The following is a 16,609-nucleotide window of genomic DNA, read 5'->3' on the forward strand; positions in this document are numbered from 1 at the left end:
AGGGATGCGGGCTCACTTCAGGTCTTTGAGTGGTTGATGGGTCAGGATATAAGCTGTAGTGGTGTGTTTCTACACCGCACGACGAGGGGCATGGGGATGGGGGAATTGGAAGTGAGTATTGGATGATCTATATCTAGTCTGGGACTATAGTCCCACCCCCGTCCCGTTTGGATGGTTTTGATTATTAGAAAACGTGAATGATCACAATGATTCGGCTGGGTAAAATCAGAGCTATTGGATTCAGGCATTTCTATGAAAAAATAATTGCTGATAAGTTGGGGTGGGGATAGTCACATGTTTGCAGATAGCGATTACATTATGTTGTAGCTTATGCAGTAAAAAAAACTGTCAATTTCAGTGATTTTGAGACGGGAATAGTCAAACGGTGCCTCGGTTAATTGAAGCCCCCCCCCCAAATAGTTACATCCGCCCTGGTCCAGGACCCCATCACACCATCAGTTTACAAACAAGTCCCAGGCAGGGTGAAACGTACAGGTTGCGCCTTTGAAATTAACTCATCAATCTACTCTTTAGTAAGCCAGATATTAGGGCCACCACCAGCCATGTGTTTTACGTTTTACTGAATCATTCCAGGCGTCTGCCCCGCATCGCCCCAGACTCCCTCCCTTCCCCTCAGTAATGTATGACGTGTCGCAGGCAGCGCAACCACACACTCGTGTGCGTACACACACACAGTGGGTCCATAAAACTGCTTTGTCACTGCAATTTCCCTGTCCATTGGCCGGCACACAAACAGCCCTGTCCCTGATGCCACTGTAATTACTTTTATTTATGATCCCCCCACATCCTTGAGGTTCTTCGGTCTATATTTCACTCTGCACTTTCTCGATCTCTCTCTTCTGTCTCTCATTCCTTTTCTCTTGCCATTCTGTTCCTGTATCTGATCTCACTCTCGTAGTCCCTTTTCTCTCTCTGGCTCTGTGGTGGGAAAAAACCACACCACTGGCGGCTGTGTCAGCACTTTCTCGTGTGTATCTGAGGGAGAGCTGGAATAATCGCACTCCTCACTTTGACAGACAATGAGGTTCTTCATAACACTTGCGATGTTAGAGCAGGGAAAAGACATGGCTAACTGTATGCTTTTCTACTCAGCCTTCCTCCTTTTGACTAGGAACATATTTCCCTCTGTGTTTAAGTGTGTGTGCATTTGCGTGTGTGCATGTTTGCGTCTGCATGTGTCCCTATAGGTGTGTCTATATAGTGTGCCTCTCAACAGTCAAGTACATGCATGTGTCCCAGTTCTTCATGTTGTTGCTATGACCGTGATATCACCTGATTCCCCCTAATGCGATTGGTCTCTCTTTGTTTCAGATCTGCTGCCTCCAGTTGTGGGCGAACAAAGGAGGTGAGACGAGGTTGTTCCTTCCCACAATCCTACACCCCGGTGCCTACTGATCCGGACCACTGCTCCTGCACTCGCTCTGCCTCTCTCCCTTCTCACCTCTCTCACTTCTCCCCACTCTCCCTCTCTCTCACTTCTCCCCACTCTCCCTCTCTCTCCCTCTGCCTCTCCCTTCTCCCCATTCTCCCTCTCTCTCACTCCTCTTGTTTCTCTCTCTCTCTGTCGCTCCACCCTGGGGCAGGCAGGCTGTGGGGCAGTAGGAGCAGGGCAGCAGTAGGGGCTGATTGATGCTCTGTGGGGATGAGTCCTGGCTGTTGAAGGCCAGTGGAGACGGCCCCCATTCTCCGCTCGCCTGGCTTCATGTGCGTGCCTGCAGGCTGCCCTACGCGCAGCAGCAGAGCCACCCCCCGCGTCAGCCACCACGGCGGCCACCCCGAGCCACCCAGACATGCCCACCGAGACCCTGACGCCGCTGGCAGATAGCAAGCCCCCCGGCCACGGGGCGGCCTTTGCCTCCACCGTCCCCCTGCGCATACTCAACAAAGGGCCTGACTACTTCCGGCGCCAGGTGGAGCCCAACCCTAAGCGGCTGAGCGCTGTGGAGCGGCTGGAGGCGGACAAGTCGAAGTACGTCAAGAGCCAGGAGGTCATCAACGCCAAGCAGGAGCCTGTTAAGCCCCCACTGCTGGCCAGGCCGCCTGTCTGCCCTGCCGTGGCTAAGAGAGGGGCGAATGGGGGTGGTGGTGGTGGGGTGGACCTCAAGGCATCCAACAACAACTCCAAGTCAGACACATGCACCACCACCAGCAAACGGGAGAACCTCAACCTGGAGATCCTTAAGAACCTCCTGAACAGCTCTGGCTCGACCTCTGAGGGCCACACTAAGAGCGCTACTCTAAAGCCCGGGGCCAGGAGCTGGGCCCCCCACCGCTCCATCCCCACCACAACGGACTGCTCTGAGCCCACCAGCCTCCGTTCCTTCTCTGAGTCCCTTAAGGTGCCTCCCCCTGTACCTGGCCGACGGAGCCCACAGGGGGGCAACGCCCAGGGGAGCAACTTGAACCTCAGCCGCCGCCTGTTGGAGGAGCGGGGTGAGGGCGATCGTTCACACCTCCACGCCTCCCACAGCTCCTCCGACATCCGCAGGCTATGCAACGGTAAGCCTCTAAGGGCGGCCCGAAGTAGCAGCAGCTCCGCACCTCCCTTACCCCCCAAACCCAGCCCCAAAGTCCTTGCCCCTCTCTGCGACAACGCCCCCCAGGCCCCTGAGAGGGAAGCCAACCCCACGCCGCCCTCCTCTGCCGCTCCAGCTGAGCAGTTGGAGCTAGAGCTAGGGAGCTCTGTGGCCCGCCGGCCGTCCCTGCATCGCTCCAAGTCGGACCTGAGCGACCGTTACGCACGAGCCGGCGCCGACGTGGAGCGCTTCTTTAACTACTGTGGGCTGGACCCCGAGGAGCTGGAGAGTGTGGGCGTAGAGAGCTTCGCCCGTGCTAACTCCGACATCATCTCACTCAACTTCCGTAGCGCCAGCATGATCAGCTCGGACTGCGACCAATCACGGCACAGCAACGAGGACATGACGGATGAGGAGGAAGATGCGAGCGAACGCGTGCCTTACGGGATCTCGGCCGTAGAACGCAACGCCCGCGTCATCAAATGGCTGTACAGTATCAAACAGGCACGCGAGTCGCAGAAAGTATCTCATGTCTAAAAGGCAGGGAAGAAACAAACTAAAAAAAAATATATACTACCGATGCAATGAAGGTCTTTGGACACTTGCGTACTGAATCTCTATGAATGTCAAAGTATTGATCTAGCAAGGCACCCGTGGATGGCTCTTGCGGTCGCTTTCGCGTTCAGTGTTTGTTGTCCTCTGAATCTGCATGACTCCTTTCACCCAACCCGCCAGTGCGGCCTCCAGCTAAAGCAGCAGGTTTAGGAAAAAATAGCCTTTTTCAAGATGGCTGCCGTTCAGTGCCGTCTCTTCGAGCAGCGCAGCTCTCTCTCTCTCATCGTTTTGCTTTCTCTGTTTAGACCAGCATTATGATGCCAGCTCTTTTTAGGTGTGTCTTCTTAATGTCCTTTCGTTCTGAACAACACTAAGCCTGGAAGCCATACGGGTGTGAATGCAGCGCTTCAGTGTGTAACCAGTCTTTAGTCTGATAATTCTCTCTGATGCATCTGAGCTTTGTGTGTGGAAAAAAAACTCCCCTGAAAAAAGGACTGTGGAAGCATGGTACAGTCCAAACCTGCCTCACCCCTTTGGTACCAGGAGAGTTTGTTTGGTACATTCCAGACCCAGACCCAGACCCTGCCCCCTTCCTGGGGAAACCCCAGCTTAACCCCTCTCTTAGCATTACTATGGCGATAACATTCAGGCAGCATCATGAAACCATTCAGCATTACGTGGTTTTTGCATCTGTTTAGTTTGTTGTCCATAATGTTCTTATTGACAGTTGGATTTTGTGGTACTGGCTTTTCTTTAAGATGTGTGTAAATGCTGTAAGAAAATGTATATACATCATTTTTTTAAAATTGATTTTTGTCAGAGGGCGCCTGTCAAGCTAACTTACTACATTGTTCAGTCTTCTCTCTGGGCTTGACTGTGAGACTGCGTCAAACCCTGTTCATCATCAAATGTGTATGACGTTGTTATGATGACATACATGGTTCAGTATATGGGAGTTGGAACTGTTACTGTACTTAAAAATTAAGGCAATTAATTGTTTTCAATGTTAGTTATTTTGCATTATTTTAATAAATGTCTTGTTTTGCCATCTACGTTGAAAAATGTGAGTTATTTCATTAAAATTATATTTGATGAGGAAACACGAAGCTGTGTTCATTTTCTGTACTACAATACTTATGGTTACCGCGTTACCGTTACATCAGCCATTTAACCGCTGGAGGATCAGAAGAGTACCCATGTTAATCAGTGGAGTCTGTTGATGTTAGCTCATAGATCAGAGGTCACCAATATCACCTTCCTTGTGCGGTCCTATAAAGCTGTCAAGATGTATTTTCCATGCTTCTATGTATCGCTCCACTGACAATACAATGAACCTGAGCTAGTATGTAAAACTGAAAAAGAGTCTGTTTACAGTTACTCCTATCTCCACTGTTCATGTTCCAGGTTTAAAAGGCTGTGGGATATGGCAGGAGAGTGATTCATTGTGGGTAATGCAGTTTCTTTATGTAAATTGTTACTCCCCGAGCTCAGAGACAAAGTGATCTAATCTAAAACCTCTGTGGAAAGGACAGATTTCCTCATCTTTCAAATACAGTTCAGACGTTCATACTATAGATCATTTAGCTATTTGAGTTTGAATTGTAGGACCCCTTTAGGAATAAAAATATTGAATTTTGCCTTTACTACTATAGCCAAGAGAAACACATTCATAAATAATCCAAATCTGTATTTTTTTGCCATCATAAGAAACAAGGTTTTGAAGTGTTTGTCTTATGTCTAGGAGATATAAGAAAGCTCATGGAAATATATATATACAGTGGGGCAAAAAAGTATTTAGTCAGCCACCAATTGTGCAGGTTCTCCCACTTAAAAAGATGAGAGAGGCCTGTAATTTATCATAGGTACACTTCAACTATGACAGACAAAATGAGAAAAAAAATCCAGAAAATCACACTGTAGGATTTTTTATTAATTTATTTGCAAATTATGGTGGAAAATAAGTATTTGGTCAATAACAAAAGTTTCTCAATACTTTGTTATATACCCTTTGTTGGCAATGACAGAGGTCAAATGTTTTCTGTAAGTCTTCACAAGGTTTTCACACACTGTTGCTGGTATTTTGGCCCATTCCTCCATGCAGATCTCCTCTTGAGCAGTGATGTTTTGGGGCTGTTGCTAGGCAACACAGACTTTCAACTCCCTCCAGATATTTTCTATGGGGTTGAGATCTGGAGACTGGCTAGGCCACTCCAGGACCTTGAAATGCTTCTCACGAAGCCACTCCTTCGTTTCCCGGGCGGTGTTTTTGGGATCTTTGTCATGCTGAAAGACCCAGCCATGTTTCACCCTCAATGCCCTTGCTGATGGAAGGAAGTTTTCACTCAAAATCTCACGATACATGGCCCCATTCATTCTTTCCTTTACACGGATCAGTCGTCCTGGTCCCTTTGCAGAAAAACAGCCCCAAAGCATGATGTTTCCACCCCATACTTCACAGTAGGTATGGTGTTCTTTGGATGCAACTCAGCATTCTTTGTCCTCCAAACAAGACGAGTTGAGTTTTTACCAAAAAGTTCTATTTTGGTTTCATCTGACCATATGACATTCTCCCAATCTTCTTCTGGATCATCCAAATGCTCTCCAGCAAACTTCAGAAGGGCCTGAACATGTACTGGCTCAAGCAAGGGGACACGTCTGGCACTGCAGGATTTTAGTCCCTGGCTGCGTAGTGTGTTACTGATGGTAGGCTTTGTTACTTTGGTCCCAGCTCTCTGCAGGTCATTCACTAGATCCCCCCGTGTGGTTCTGGGATTTTTGCTCACTGTTCTTGTGATCATTTTGACCCCCAGATCGAGGGAGATTATCAGTGGTCTTGTATGTCTTCCATTTCCTAATAATTGCTCCCACAGTTGATTTCTTCAAACCAAGCTGCTTACCTATTGCAGATTCAGTCTTCCCAGACTGGTGCAGGTCTACAATTTTGTTTCTGGTGTCCTTTGACAGCTCTTTGGTCTTGGCCATAGTGGAGTTTGGAGTGTGACTGTTTGAGGTTGTGGACAGGTGTCTTTTATACTGATAACAAGTTCAAACAGGTACCATTAATACAGGTAACGAGTGGAGGACAGAGGAGCCTCTTAAAGAAGAAGTTACAGGTCTGTGAGAGCCAGAAATCTTGCTTGTTTGTAGGTGACCAAATACTTATTTTCCACCATAATTTGCATATAGATTAATTAAAAATCCTACAATGTGATTTTTATGGAGAAAAAAATCTAATTTTGTCTGTCATAGTTGAAGTGTACCTATGAAAATTACAGGCCTCTCATCTTTTTAAGTGGGAGAACTTGCACAATTGGTAGCTGACTAAATACTTTTTTGCCCCACTGTATGTACATACATACATACACACACACACACACACACACACAGTTGAATTCGGAAGTTTACATACACTTAGGTTGGAGACGTTAAAACTTGTTTTTCAACCACTCCACAAATGTCTTGTTAACTAACTATAGTTTTGGCAAGTCAGTTGGGACATCTACTTTGTGCATGACACAAGTAATATTTCCAACAATTGTTTACAGACAGATTATTTCCCTTAATTCACTGTATCACAATTCCAGTGGGTCAGACGTTTACATACACTAAGTTGACTGTACCTATAAACAGCTTGGAAAATTACAGAAAATTATGTCATGGCTTTAGAAGCTTCTGATGGGCTAATTGACATAATTTGAGTCAATTGGAGGTGTACCTGTGGATGTATTTCAAGGCCTACCTTCAAACTCAGTGCCTCTTTGCTTGACATCATGGGAAAATCAAAAGAAATAAGCCAAGACCTCAGAAAAAGAATTGTAAACCTCTACAAGTCTGGTCAATCCTTGCGAGCAATTTCCAAATGCCTGAAGGTACCACGTTCAACTGTACAAAGAATAGTACACAAGTATAAACACCAAGGGACCACACAGCCGCCATACCGCTCAGGAAGGAGATGTGTTCTGTCTCCTAGAGATGAATGTACTTTGGTGCGAAAAGTGCAAATCAATCCCAGAAAAACAGCAAAGGACCTTGTGAAGATGCTGGAGGGAACAGGTATTGAAGCAACATCTCAAGACATCCGTCAGAAAGTTAAAGTTTGGTCGCAAATTGGTCTTCCAAATGAACAATGACCCCAAGCATACTTCCAAAGTTGTGGCAAAATGGCTTAATTATTGGAGTGGCCATCACAAAGCCCTGACCTCAATCCCATAAGAAATTTGTTGGCATAACTGAAAAAGTGTGTGCGAGCAAGGAGGCCTATGAACCTGACTCAGTTACACCAGCTCTGTCAGGAAGAATGGGCCACAATTCACCCAATTTATTGTGGGAAGCTTGTGGAAGGCTACCCAAAACGTTTGACCCAAGTTTGACAATTTAAAGGCAATGCTACCAAATACGAATTGAGTGTATGTAAACTTCTGACCCACTGGGAATGTGATGAAAGAAATAAAAGCTGAAATAAATCATTCTTTCTACTATTCTGACATTTCACATTCTTAAAATAAAGTGGTAATACTAACTGACCTAAAAACAGGGAATTTTCACTAGGATTAAATGTCAGGAATTAACTCAGGAACTGAGTTAAAATGTATTTGGCTAAGGTGTATGTAAACTTCCGACTTCAACTGTATACATAATATTTCTACACATAGCCCCTTTTTTGGGTAAGCACAAAACTACCTTTATAATTCCATCCCGTGACACCACCATCGTGTTTGTGAGAATCTCCCCTTTCCACAGTGGGATCACATTAGTTTGTAGATCAAACCATTCGGATGCCGCAATCGTTTTCATGAGAAGACCGATTGTCGTCTCATGGTCTGATAAACACCACTCTAGCTCTGCCACGTTTCCCCGCAGATGCAGAAGTGCAACAGGCGGATGAATGCGCAGGATTGAGATGCCGTTCAATGCAAAATCTTTATCTTTAAACCGACGGATTTTGATGGTGATTTTTGTATGATGTTACTTAGATTGATTCACCGATGCATCTAGGGGGTTAATCAACACTTGAAGCACGAGGTCACACGTTACACAGTGAAACATCACTGATGGACCCCCCCGCATTGAATGAAAGTGCTCACCCTCAGATTATTTATCCTATTGTAATTGGGTGGTGAAACCTCCAAGATAAGACGGTCGGTCTGTCAGATGTTTTTAACCACAAGTCTAGTCACCACACCCGAACATGTTTCACTAAGGGGTGAGTATGAACGCACATACCCATACTTTAAAACTACAACTGCTAGATAGACAATATGGTTATAGTTTCTACGGTGCTCTCAGGGGAAGCATTTCCAATCTTCATCCCCCACAACTGGTTGTTTTAAAAACAGTATGATCTCCAGCAAGACCAAGCATGACCTTAGCCTCACCTTTGAGTCACAAATGGTTAGTGTCTGTCTGCTGGTGTGCTGCCAGGATACTTCTAGGGTACCTTTATATATGGCCTAGAATCTGGAACAGGACAGTTGCAGTTGACAATGAGGGGTGTAGATAATCATTGTAACATCTAAACCGCCGTGAAATATCGTTTCCATGACCAAAAATATTGTATCTTCTGCTGTTTGAAGCTAGTGTACAAAAGTGAAAGTAAAAGATGCAAAAATGAAACAGGAACGGGAAGCATAGAAATAACGCACAAAGAACAGATCTACCGCTTCATATACTTGCTTTAAATGAGAATGACAGATCTAGAACTCACATTTCTATGTGAATTTGGGCAGCTTTACATTCAGCTAAAGTAGGGTTTATTTCAAAGCGATGGGGTCAAACAACAACAACCTCACCAAACCCAATACAAAACATTAATGAGGGCCTGCTGGCCCAGGGCCGGTAAAAATGTGTGTCCGGCTAGTGTATCCAGTGACTGTATATATGAATGGAAAAAGCCATCGATCACATGACACCATTTATTATTTTGTGAAGACTCAATACCACATTGAAGCCAAATAAAGTCAGTTAAGATGGTGTTTCATTGAGAAAAATCATGAGCAGTTTGAGCTACGACAGGAAGTGACGTTGCAGGCTAGCTCAGTGCTGCCGCCTCTCATTGAGTAACTCAATTTGAAGGCCGACAGTTCAAGCACATACATCTAGTGAATTAGAAGAAATGATGTTAGAGTGACTAATTATCTAGGACTGCTAGTCCCAAATGTGGCTTGTCACTTTCAGAAAATAAGTTTGCAGCAATCTGTTGTTTACGACCTGGCGGAACGTAAGGCGCAACATGGTGGTGGAAAATGTTGCATACAATGCTTTTGGAAGGTAAGATGAAACGACTTTAATATCGCCAACTGCCAGCCTTTGGGTTACAACTTCTCGAGCACCCTAGCAGTCCAGAAGTTGATGCATTCAAACTGCACGTGCGTGCTGTCCTGAGCAAAAAGAAGCGCCCAACAATCTACTCCGTGAGGTTATTTATTTTAGGGAAAGTAATTTACAAAAGTAAACTTTCAGTAGTGAACATACCAGCAATATGCTGCCTACTGTTGACTGTCTGCAAAAAGAAAGCTACAAAAAGACACTGTAGCATTAGTCTTGGTTAGTCTACCATATCCTGGAACGCATTTATCTTAAAAGGGGCAGCACACATTTTGAAATGTAAAGAAATTATTCTCAAAATGTGTGCAATGCAATTCAAAGAATAATGACTTACAGTGCATTCGGAAAGTATTCAGACCCCTTGACTTTTTCCACATTTTGTTACGTTACAGCCTTATTCTAAAAAATATATATATTTAAATGAAATCCTCATCATTCCACACACATTACCCCATAATGACAAATCGAAAACAGGTTTTAAGAAATGTTTGCAAATGTTTAGCTCCGAGACAGGATTGTGTCGAAGCACAGATCTGGGGAAGGGTACCAAAAAATGTCTACAGTATTGAAGGTCACCATCATTCTTAAATGGAAGAAGTTTGGAACCACCAATACTCTTCCTAGAGCTGGCCGCCCGGCCAAACTGAGCAATCGGGGGAGAAGGGCCTTGATCAGGGAGGTGACTAAGAACCTGATGGTCACTCTAACAGAGCACCAGAGTTCCTATGTGGTGATGGGAGAACCTTCCAGAAGGACAACCATCTCTGCAGCACTCCACCAATCAGGCTGGTTTGGTAGAGTGGCCAGACGGAAGCCACTCCTCAGTAAGAGACACATGACAGCCCACTTGGAGTTTGCCAAAAGGCACCTAAAGACTCTCAGACCATCAGAAACAATATTCTCTGGTCTGATGAAACCAAGATTGAAATCTTTAGCCTGAATGCCAAGCGTCACGTCTGGAGGAAATCTGGCACATTCCCTACGGTGAAGCATGGGGGTGGCAGCATTATGCTGTGGGATATTTTTCAGTGGCAGGGACTCAGAGACTAGTCAGAATTGAGGGAAAGATGAACGGAGCAAAGTACAGGGAGATCCTTGATGAAAACCTGCTCCAGGGGCGAAGGTTCACCTTCCAACAGGACAACTACCCTAAGCACACAGCCAAGACAACGGTCTGAATACTTACGTAAATGTGATACATTTTAGTACATTTGCAACCATTTCTAAAACCCTGTTTTTGCTTTGTCATTATGGGGTATTGTGTGTAGATTGATGAGGAGAAAAAACAATTTAATACATTTTTGTAACGAACCTCGTCCTCCTCTTCTGAGGAGGAGTAGCGAGAAAGATCGGAGGACCAATTTGCAGCGTGGTAAGTGTCCATAATGTTTATTTTAATACATAAACTGAACACTACGAAATACAAAACAATAAACGTGAAATGAACTAAACAGTCCCGTGTGGTACGAACACTAACACGGAAGACAAACACCCACAAACTAAAAGTGAAACCCAGGCTACCTAAGTATGATTCTCAATCAGGGACAACAATTGACAGCTGCCTCTGAGAACCATACTAGGCCGACCTCAAAAACCAACATAGAAAAACAAACAGACTGCCCACCCAACTCATGCCCTTGACCATACTAAAACAAAGAGATAATAACAGAACTAAGGTCAGAACGTGACAATTTTAGAATAAGGCTGTAATGTAAGAAAATGTGGAAAAACACAAGTGGTCTTAATACTTTCCAAATGCACTGTACATTGCTAAACTATATTACACAGAGTTTTAATACATACACTAAAAGTATGTGGACACCTGCTAGTCGAACATCTCAATCATGGGCATTAATATGGAGTTGGTCCCCCCTTTGCTGCTATAACAGCCTCCACTCTTCTGGGAAGGCTTTCCACTAGATGTTGGAACATTGCTGCGGGAACTTGCTTCCATTCACCCACAAGAGCATTAGTGAGGTCAGGGACTGATGTTGGACAATTAGGCCTGGCTCGCAGTCAGCCTTCCAATTCATCCCAAAGGTATTCAATCGGGTTTGCGGTCAGTCAAGTTCTTCCACACCGATCTTGACAACTACATATTCTTGAAGCTCCAGACGAACAGGTCTTGTGCTGATGTTTCATCCAGAGGCAGTTTGAAACTCGGTAGTGAGTGTTGCAACCGAGGACAGACGGTTTTTACATGCTACGTGCTTCAACACTCGGTGATCCCTTTCTGTGAGCTTGTGTGGCCTACCACTCGCGGTTGTTGCTCCTAGACGTTTCCACTTCACAATAACAGCACTTACAGTTGACCAGCGGCAGTTCTAGCAGGGTAAAAATTTGACAAAATGACTTGTTAGAAAGGTGGCATCCTATGACGGTGCCACATTGAAGTCACGGATCTCTTCAGTAAGGCTACTCTACTGCCAATGTTGATCTCTTGGGATTGCATGGCTGTGTGCTCAATTTTATACACCTGTCAGCAACGTGTGTGGCTGAAATAGCCAAATCCACTCATTTGAAGGGGTGTCTACAAATGTTTGTACATATATTGATATCAGAATAACCAAATGTAGCCTATTAATAGCTTAATATAGAGAGAAGCATGCCAATGTATAGGCCCTCCATGACACCAATACATTTAAAACCTACACCATGTCTGTGTGCTGAACCGTAGATTTTTGGCCAACTGGCCCGACCGGGTCAGTGAGATAAAAAGGGAGGCTTTGGACTTCACTCTAACATCTCTGGATTTGGTATTGGATTTGGAAGCTTCTCTCCTCCCGCACTCCTCCACACACATTAGAGAACCGCCTGCTGCCTTTGAAGCCTTTGAGTCATTCTACTCAACTGCGGCAGCTTAGCCGAAGCCCATTCGCCGTGCGAAACAGAGAGGAGACGTTTAGCTCTGAGTAAAGAGCTGACAGACTCCTTAACTCAGAAACGCTCTGTCACCGCCACCATCGTGGTGAAAATAATGGAGCTTTCTGTGAGGAAGCGCTTAACTGGAGGGGGAAAAGGCCTAAAAGGTCTGTTTTTTTGATAAGCCTACTATTCCCAATGTTAATCATTATGAGGTTCCCTGCACTATCACTTTAGGGCCGCAGTCACCCAGTCAGGTTTTAGCTGTTGGCAAGGCTCCATATAAATAGACATATTATAAGTAGAGCCAGGAGTTCTGCCTGATCAAATGAACTGGCCAGGCAAAACTCAAGGTCCTAGTTATAGGGTATTTTGCCAACAGGTGAGCAGGTCATGTGAACCATGGGAGGTAGGAAATACCCGTGTTCAGTTGATACTTTATGAACCCGTTGCACCCAAATGTGTGTTACACCATCCATAGTCATTTCTACACAAACAATTAAGAAATCGAAGGTCTCAGGTTCAAAAGTTGAATCTCTAAGGATTTGTGTTCCATACCATTCCTATGTTAAATGGATAGATGGAATGTGTTGTAAAGAAATCTAGCTACTGTAGTCTGCCCCACTAAGCAAAAGAGCAATAACTGCTCAGAGTGAAACTGAGAAAAAATATATATTGTTATCTTTATGTCTTACTATGAGGTCATTTTTTATTAAATTGACCCTGACCTCTGACATGACCTTTGTCCCTGGACGGCAGTTACTGCCTTTCTTGCTTGGTACACCCACTGGAATATGTTTCCATGACGATTGTTCTTAACACAAACTGGTGTTAATATTTTTATTTGTATGCGGCTGTCAGTGTCATATAGTTTGACACTTGTATCAGCAAAGAACAATAAATAATACCAAGATCAACCGTAGACACTGCAGCACAAAGCTCAGTGACATCATGGTAAAAGGCAGTAACTGACGTGTGATGGCAGTTACTGCCTTTTTCCTTGGTTTCGCTGTAGCTTTTTGCAGTTACTGAAAACATAACCCCAAATGTTCTCCATAACACAACACAATGGAGGCGGGATATGTATCCACATGATAAAGCATGTATTTGATGTACAAAAAAAATGTAACTACTTTTTGGCCAAATGCACAGTTACTGCTTTTTTGCTTGGTAGGCCAGTAAGGATGCGTACAACTCCAAAAAATGTTGTCTATTAGTCAACTAATGAGTGGAGCCTGCTTTTCAGGAAGAGCATCTCATACAGCACTACCTCGAGTGTTTTATGCTATTAGACTGCAGTGTTACAGCTCTCCCACGTGTAAGTCATGTGGGCATAGCTATTTTCAATGCCATGCCTGTGTGTCAAGTAATTTCAATGGTGATATGGCCCTATTACATCACCTGAAAGGATTGTAAGCCAAAAACCTATACTCTTTTCTATGGGTGTAGGGGTGCATGTTTCACCTCATTCCGCCTTTGTACAATCATACCATGTGTACAAAATGCCAGCCCTCTCAATCTGATTCATCCAACCAATAAGGGAACTTGGACGCATTCCAAGGCTTCGCCCCCGACACCTCACGTTAGTGCCTGTGTTTACATGCCGCCGCAAGAAGAAGAAAGTGTTGTGCTGATGGACAGTTCGCATGCTGTTAACTAAACTCAAGTGTTTTGGGCGTCAAATGGCATAATCACAATCACATGAAGAACTATTGCCGCATTCAAGACAACTGGGAACTTGGAAGCTCCCGTCGGAGCTTGTTTTCAGCGGTCATCCAACTCGGAATTCCAAGTCGAAAACTCAGGCATCTTTCTAGAGCGCCGACTTTACAACCTAAAGGTCACGGACATCATGATTTGACCTTATTCCCATTTATCATCAAAGCACCATATGAAACAGCTGTGTTTGCATATGTGTGATAGTGACAGACAAGGGTATAGTTATGGGCCTCAACATCAAGTTCTAAGCAGACACCACTATAGTGGGATGAACCAAAACCAATCAGCATTAAAAACATAGCGGGTGAGGGCTCCGAAGCCCACCACTCAGAGGAGCTCCAGCTAGCCGTTTTTTTTCATGGTTCTAGTTTTTCGCCGGATTTAGTGACCAACCGTTTTTATCACCATGAAGACCTGATGGCTACACTGATTCAATGACTCAAGACTGATCCTTGATCATACCAGTAAACATCTGGTCCCCTCTCTCTCTGTCACACATTCACACATAGATCAAATCCCCTCTCAACACAGCACTCTACCTGCATGTATGGGGCCGGCAGACAGCAGGACAGGACGAGGCAGAGACAGACAACTGACTGTTTACCACAGAAACACATGCCCCCATTCCCATGGAGTAACCTATATATAGAGCCAGAAGTTTGGGGGCACTTTTTGAGGCACTGTGCTTTTACTGATATTTCCACCATTATCCACTAGCGTTGCTGTAGGTAAGAAATCCTATGAAATGTTCTGTAATTGACAAGCTGTCTCCAATCAATGTCTAGTTGTGCATGTGTGTTTGGCAGGGGGATTGCCTAAGCCAGGGGAGGTGTAGCTCTGTAAATCTTAAATCGCACAAAACCTATTATTTGGCAGGGAATACTATTTGTAGATCAGTGATTCTACACCTCACTTTGCTCAATTAAACCTCTCCGACAGACTCGGAAGATGTAACTAAAAATGGGTTAATTAGGGGCAGTTAAAGAGGAGAGTCAATGAAACCAACCATGGAAGTACAGTATATTGTACAGAATTCAGGGGGGTAGCCCCGAACGGGACTACATTTGAACTGTTACCATAGTGTTTTTGCGGACATGCCTGTAGTATAGTGTAGTGGTTTTGTGGACATTACTATATTATACTACAGTATTCACTGTAGTGTTTTTGAGGACATGGCTACTACAGTAAAGTCTGTAAAAGTCTTTAATCAGTTCAACACCCGCAAGGCCAAGACGGTATTCGAGTTCTGAGAGAATGCGCAGAACAACTGGTAGGCACATTCACTGTAATTTTAAATCTCTCCTTGTCTCAGTCTGTAATCCCCACATGTTTTAAGATGACCACCATCCTTCCTGTTCCCAAGAACTCAAAGGATTGATGACACAATGACTACCGTCTTGTAGCAATCACATCTCTAATCATGAAGTGCTTTGAGAGGCTGGTTATGGCACACATCAACTCCATCATCCCAGAAACGCTAGACCCAGTCCAATTTGCATACCGCCCCAACAGATCCATAGACGACGCAATCTCAATTGCATTTTACACGGCCTTCACCCATCTAGATAAGAGGAATACGTATGTGAGGATGCTGTTCATTGACTACAGCTCAGCGTTCAACACCATTGTCCCCTCCAAGCTTCGGACCCTGGGACTGAACACCTCCCTCTGCAACTGGACCCTGGAACTCCTGACGGGCCGACCTCAGGTGGTGAGGGTAGGTAATATCACCTCCGCCACGGTGACCCTGGACACAGAGGCCCCACAGGGGTGTGTGCTTAGTCCCCTCCTGTACTCTCTGTACACCCCCGACTACATGGCTACGCACGACTCCAACGCCATCAAGTTTGCTGACGACATGATGGTGGTAGGCCTGATCAACAACAACCTAGCCCTCCACATCAGTGAGCCCAATGAGCTGATCGTTGACTACAGGAAACAGGGGGGGAACAAGACTGCTAATTACAAAATAGCTAACAAAATGGCTACATGGACTGAGTTGACCATTGTTTTTTTTATTTATGCACACTCACACACTTCATAATTTGCTCACACAATTCTTTATTTTGACTATTTTCTACATTGGAGAATAATAGTGAAGGCATCAATACTATGAAATAACACACATGGAATAATGTAGTAACCAAAAAAAGTGTCAAACAAATCAAAATATATTTTATATTTGAGATTCTTCAAAGTTGCCACCCTTTCCCTTGGCACACTCTTGGCATTCTCTCAACCAGATTCATGAGGTAGTCAAGTCACCTGGAATACATTTCAATTAACAGTGTCACACCCTGATCTGTTTCTCCTGTCTTTGTGTTTGTAGCCAACCTGCCCCATTATCCCCAGTGTATTTATACCTGTGTTCTGTTTCTGTTGTCAGTTCGTCTTGTCAGGTCCTGTTGCTCAAGTTCTGTTTCCTAGTTTTTCCTGGTTCTGACCATTCTGCCTTACTGTACCTGCCTGACTATATGACCTGTTCGTGAACATCTGCCTCTCTTTGTGAGACGCAGTGTAGGTGAACGGATGATCTCCGCAAGTGTGGTTCCCACCGTGAAGCATGGAGGAGGAAGTGTGATGGTGTGGGGGTGCTTTGCTAGTGACACTGT

At 44.7% G+C, this 16,609-nt stretch overlaps 1 protein-coding gene across 3 annotated transcripts in view; it reads left to right on the forward strand.

Annotated features, from left to right (window-relative positions):
• The window catches only part of LOC118402212 (protein FAM110B-like), a 48,291-nt gene extending 44,151 nt beyond the window's left edge, over positions 1 to 4,140 (forward strand). For 2 of the 3 annotated variants that reach the window (XM_035800230.2, XM_035800233.2), the window contains 2 exons: positions 1,333 to 1,366; positions 1,605 to 4,140. In XM_035800230.2, coding sequence (XP_035656123.1) covers positions 1,812 to 3,074 — 1,263 coding nt within the window. In that variant the 5' untranslated portion in view covers positions 1,333 to 1,366; positions 1,605 to 1,811 and the 3' untranslated portion in view covers positions 3,075 to 4,140. Of the gene's footprint in view, positions 1 to 1,332 lie in introns of all 3 variants that reach the window. The other variant, XM_035800231.2, reaches the window with a different exon arrangement.
• The last annotated feature ends 12,469 nt before the right edge of the window (positions 4,141 to 16,609 follow it).

Source organism: Oncorhynchus keta, chromosome 23, assembly GCF_023373465.1.
Source record: "Oncorhynchus keta strain PuntledgeMale-10-30-2019 chromosome 23, Oket_V2, whole genome shotgun sequence".
Lineage (NCBI taxonomy): Eukaryota > Metazoa > Chordata > Actinopteri > Salmoniformes > Salmonidae > Oncorhynchus > Oncorhynchus keta.